Source organism: Falco rusticolus, chromosome 1 (genome assembly GCF_015220075.1).
Source record: "Falco rusticolus isolate bFalRus1 chromosome 1, bFalRus1.pri, whole genome shotgun sequence".
Taxonomy (NCBI): Eukaryota; Metazoa; Chordata; class Aves; order Falconiformes; family Falconidae; genus Falco; species Falco rusticolus.
Window position 1 is genome coordinate 111,906,176 of NC_051187.1, and position 6,000 is coordinate 111,912,175.

General features: G+C 36.8%; 1 protein-coding gene across 3 annotated transcripts in view; it reads left to right on the forward strand.

Moving 5' to 3' along the window:
• The window catches only part of NR3C2 (nuclear receptor subfamily 3 group C member 2), a 214,155-nt gene extending 209,113 nt beyond the window's left edge, over positions 1-5,042 (forward strand). For 2 of the 3 annotated variants that reach the window (XM_037396421.1, XM_037396411.1), the window contains one exon: positions 1,324-5,042. In XM_037396421.1, coding sequence (XP_037252318.1) covers positions 1,324-1,479 — 156 coding nt within the window. In that variant the 3' untranslated portion in view covers positions 1,480-5,042. The remainder of the gene's footprint in view (positions 1-1,323) is intronic. The other variant, XM_037396430.1, reaches the window with a different exon arrangement.
• Positions 5,043-6,000: the final 958 nt, after the last annotated feature.

The window sequence follows — 6,000 nt, forward strand, 5'->3', positions numbered from 1 at the left end:
TTTATAGCAAAGATAAGCTGCAGTTTGCAACTCTGTGTGGAGAAAACAGCACAGAACACGAGGCAAAACAAATTAAAATGCTCAATAGCCAAAATTCATGTGAATTCTTGTAGTCCTATAACATGCAGACCAGGATGAAGCTCTGTAACTGACAAATGAGAACACCACAACTTGAGACAAGGTAGAAGGCGTCAGACTACATTTATTGGTGCTTTGAAGACACATGGGGGTTTTTTCCACACACCAAAAAGCTCGTGGTACCTGTACGCCGTTTAGTACTTCAGCTCGCGTCCCCGTTCCAGCCGGCGACCACCGTTGCTAGGATGACACAACGGCTGTCAGGGGCCGTTTGGGAGAACGGTGCTAATGGTTTCACCTGTGAAAACCTCTGGCAGCCAGAGGAAGCCAAAGGAGCGCCACGGCGCAGTGTAAGGGGCAGCTTTGTTCTGCTAGTGGAGGTGGTCCCACGCTAACAGGTAACTCGGTACTTGCAGTGTTACAGAGCAGGGCTTCCTTTTGTGTCATTTAAGAGCTAATTAGAAAATTTCACCTTTAAAATTCTCAGCGTTACGCTTAATCCAGTGAGAGAAAGCAAAAGCGTGCTGTTAGCCACCACTACAAAAACAGAGCACTTAAGTTTTGGGGTTTTGTTGGTTTTGTGTTTGTCGGGGTTTTTTTCAAAAAGAAATAATACCCTAAATGTTGTCTCTATAGTTCAATGAGTAGTAAGCAGAAAAAAAGTATGTGTTAAAAAATTAATTTATATAGAAATGCGTTACCAGACGAACAATTCCATATGGACTGCGATGCTATAAAACCTGAAACGCTGCAGTGTGACACAGCATTCATGTTGCTGAGCTAAAAACATGAGCTGCTCTGGCAGTTGTAGGTTGCGGCCCCTGGAGGGTGGACTGGAAGTTAACCAAATAATCTGATTTAATGAACACGCATCCAGCTGAAATGTAGAGATACGATAGTTTATGGCTGATCTTTTCCCTCTGCGCAGGCGGCTTTATTTGCATAGACGTGGAGTATCTATGAGTTTTCATGGTGGCCCAGTTGCCTGTTAGTGAAATGAAAAGTGCAGTTGCGCTGAAAAATCAAACCTGTGGTATCTTCTTGTTTTCTAGTTAACTGGCTTTTAACGAGCTAAGTAGCACTTTGGGATTTGAGTTCTTTTGTTTGCTTTCTCACCCCTGCAAATGGGCTCCCGAGTCAAAGTAAGGTGCAATTTCTTGGTAATAATCCGTTATCAATAAGCTGTCATTTGCATGCAAAATTCTCTTGTGTTTTTCCTAAAAAGTGCTTCTTTCTGTATTTCAGCTTGTTAGTGACTTATTGGAATTCTGCTTCTACACCTTCCGAGAGTCTCAGGCACTGAAAGTAGAGTTTCCAGCCATGCTGGTGGAAATCATCAGTGACCAGCTACCAAAGGTGGAATCTGGGAATGCCAAGCCCCTGTACTTTCACAGGAAGTGATAGAAAATGTCTTAAATGGAAGAACTTTGCCTTAAGTTTCCCTGTGTTATTCCACACCCATGAAGGACCCAAGAAACCATATTTTAAACATGCTATTTACACTTGTTCAGCAATCTCTGAATAGTCTAAAAATCATACGAAGGGTTTGGGGAATGAAAAGCGGTTGACTTGGATTTGGCAAGACCTAGATGTTTGGAAATTACCCCATAACCCTAAACACTTAGAAAGTGTTCCTGTTCCTCTGGATGAAAAGCCATATCTAGTCAATAACTCTTTGATTTTGATATTTTAACAGATGGAGTTTTAAATATGCCATGTAGTTTCTGGTATTGTTTGCTTGTTTTAAAAGGGTTCGAGAACTAATGAGAACTTTTTAAAGCTTACCCTTGGTTTGCACATAAAACGTAAAGTCAATATGGGGCATTAATATTCTTTTCTTGTAAAAAAACAAACAAAACCTATATATACACACATATACACACACACACACACACACACAAACCCTAACGTGTAAAGTAATAACAGAACATTTGGTGTGGAATACTCTGTTATCCCCACCTGTGGCATTTGTTATCCCATGTTATCCCATCACAGATGCTATACACTGTGTTAAGTGTCCATTTACTATTTAATTAAGAAGGATAAGATGTGAAAACAAATGCCCTGGTATCAATTTATAGTATCTATTGTGCTGGCTTTACAAATAATTTTTTGCAGTCTTTTGCTGTACTGTACATTGCTGTATGTATAAATTGTGAAGGACCTGAAATAAGGTGTAAGGAACTTTTGTAAATGAGACAAAAAAAATCTTTAATGGTTAATAGGATGAATGGGAAAGTATTTTTGAAAGAACTCTATTTTGCTGGAGACTATTTAAGTACTATCTTTGTCTAAACAAACAAGGTAATTTTTTTGTAAAGTGAAATGTTCTGCATGCATAATGAACCGTTTACAGTGTATTTAAGAAAGGGAAAGCTGTGCCTTTTTTAGCATCATATCTAATTTACCATCCTACAGTATCTGTTGTAAATAACCACACTTAACCTTTTCAGTTGTATTTAAGCCTTTCTATTTTCCTCTCTATTTTTCTCCCTTTTGTCTCGCTTGCAAGTGTATGTGACTTGAGCACATCTTAGAAATCCTGCTTCATATTTCTGTAGGAAACTACACTCTGTTGTGTTTGCCACTTTACATAGGTTTCATTTAACAAGACAAATTACGGTCTCTCCAGAGCTTTTGCCAGCTTAATGATATAGTGAGTTCTTGCCCTCTATTCCTTTTCTCTCTCAGGGGAACAGGGGTGAGTAAGATGTTGAATGATTTTATTTTTTTTTTAATTAAGGGTTCCCAGATTGTTTGTTTTTCCTTTGACTACTGGACACATAAAACAACTTAAAAGGTCAGATTATTATTTCAGATGGGGGAGAGCGATTTCTGATTATGATGAAGGGAACATGCAGATCATTATAGTAAGTACATTGAACAGATTCGTACTGGTGAGAGGGATGGTCAGGTACTGATAAGGGCAGATTAGCCGAGTAGAATTTTTAGTGATAAACCAAAACCGTATGTAACTTTGTAAGCATTTTTGTAATAATCAAAATAGATCTGAGAAGACAAATGCTCACACTACAAGTTCAACTCGGTCTGATTTTGTCTCAAAAACGATTTCTCTAGAGTAAGACTGCAACGAAAAAATTTTTTGAGGTGACTTTCACTATTTCACAATTCATAAAGCAAATGCAAAATTTTGGGGTAGAATAGAGGACAGGTGAACTTTTCTAAGGCTCAACTGTTGCTACCATATGTTCATGTTTAAATAGAATAGTTTTTCAGAGTCCTAATCTATAGTGTTCTCTCTGGGTGCCACTGGTATTTTTGAGCTCTAGTTTGTCCCTTGGCCGGTCAGAATGTAGCATTTCTTTTAAATGGTGGTCGAATTGAGAATTCTACACCCTTTCCGAGTCCAAATTTTGAGGTGCACTTTGGTGCACCAAAGACAGTCAGTGCTACTTGTCTTTTTAAATGACACCTGCCTTATGCAATGGGTAATCTGTAAAGACTGTATTCAGAGAGGTTTTTCTATATATAAATATATACATACATATATTATTTGCATTTTGGAAGTCTAATTCATAGGCAGATCTTTAAATACTGACCTGCACAGCAATATGAAAGCCAAACTTCCAACGCGAGATACACAGCATGCAGACTGGTTGTTTACAGTAAAGACACAGTCATACATCCATCTTTTCATTTACTCTTTTTTTTTAAAAAAAAAAAAAAAGTCTAAAATAGAATATTTCAAAGCCAGGTTCTGGGTGAATACAGTCTGCAGCGGCTTTTTATATTAACAAAGTTACTGCCTCCTTTTCTGTCTCAGAGTAACTTTGCTTGATTAAAATAGCAAAGCCATATTCTACACTTCACTGTTAAATGCCTGTCCCAGTCCAAATTGTTGTCTGTTTGCTCCTATTTTTGTACCTTATTACTTTTAATCTTGGTTTGGTACAATTCATAATTCACAGAAACTTCATATAATTAAACACACTAAATTAGTTTTAAAAAGCAATTTATATCTTTATGCAAAAACGTATGTCTGTCTTTGCAAACAACTGTAAGCAGATTATAATAAATCCTTTACTTTAATCACCTGTTGTTTATGAAACCATTCATTGATTATTATTTTTTGCTAGAGATCATTGAAGTAATAGAATTGGATATAGATGTTGTAAGAGGCAGTATTCTCTTATCAAGGACACTTAAGCAGAATAGCCATCACTTTTTTTATCTAAACCTGTGTACGGAAAGAAAAAAAACAAAACAAAAAAAACCCACAACCCAACAACCAAAAATAAAAACCAACCCTAGTTTTTAGCTACCGGGACATTACATTCTTTTGAATTTGTTTAGAATGAAATAGGCATTTGTCTCCTGCAAAATACAAGACAAACTATAAAACACCTTTTAGAAGTGGGCTTCTGTTCATTGAGCTAAATTATTTTGTTGTAAGAAGGAACAGGGATATACAGCAAGAGCATTGTATACACAGTTAAAAATGTAAAATAGTGTTAATGTACTGCAGTGGGTATTTCAGGAATACTACGCATCGTGTGACTGAACAGTTGCACAAAATAGGAAAGACTAAAGTTTGCAATATCAAAATCTTATTAAAAAGATACTTTACAATCAATAATGCAAAAAGCTAATTCACAGGGTGGTGTTTTTCACTGACTTGTTTAAACATTTATGAAATTAAACAATTCTACAGTTAATGCACTTTTAATTGTTTATTAAAGATTTGACTTTTTCTTTTTTTAGAGCAATGTTTTCAGCTGGAGGTCAATGACTTGATAAGATAGACAGCAGTTCTGAGGCCAGGAAGCTCAGAGGAATGTTTAAGAATTCTTGGAGTTTAAATAGATTCCTGGATGAAAAATAAAAGCAGCCAGCAGTATGGTGTAAACAGTAAAATCTATGCATAATTATGCATTTATAATTAGGGGTTTGCTTCTGTATGTTTAAAGCTTTTTAAATAAATAGAAAATATTGTTTGGTCTTTATGTTAATGTCTGCAAGTACCTATTTTTCTTTTTCCTTTTTTTTTTTCCTTTTTTTATACAAATTGTACAAATATACATGAATTAAACTGGTTTGATTGCAAGTATTTCTTGCATTTTAATCTCAGATAGGTACTGGTGTAGTGATACACTTCAAGGCAAGTTTCTGCTCATCTAGAAATGGTATTCAGTAACAAAGTAACTAACAACGTAATATAACATCTTTCATCATACATCTAGAAATTTGGTTTCATCGAGCTCTATGAATCTGGATGACGCAGCACATATGATGCCTTCAGCCAGCGAGCAGCTACTTACGCTGGAGAATAAGGAATGCCCAACCCTAAGGAATTTGGTTCACTTAACCTGGATAACGGCACTTGCCAAATGACGCGCTGACACCGTTACACGCACAAGCTCCATCCCGCTCAAAGAAACAAACCCAGCAGCCAGAGCCGGCTGGCTGCCAGTTCCTCCTTAACCTAGAGCTGCTGCACCCATTGACCAGAGTTAGAATTTCTCTCATGGAAACAGGGATTCACTATTTTATATATACACACAGTTTCCCCAGTGACTAAATCAAACTGCCTTCTCAGGGTCAGGTCTTTTCCAATTATAATTATAGTAAGAGAGTTAGAAGGGGAAATAAAACTCTTGCTGTCCTGGTTTGTTCTGCCGTGCGGTCTCAAAAATTCACTGCTAAGGTCTGTGCTGTAAGACAATTTAATTGCATTGTGGGTTTTTAATAACAAGTTACACAAACTTTTTCTTGCCAAAAATCCTTGCACCTGCCTTCTGTTTGCTGAGTTGTCAGAAGGAAAGAATAGTAGGGGATCAGCAATGTTTAAGAAGAATTTTCCATATGTTTACAAGCAGATGTATCGGTCATATGCTGTTCTAGAAATAAGAAAACGCGATTGTTACTTGAAAACATAACAAAACTTGTAATCTGACCTCAAGC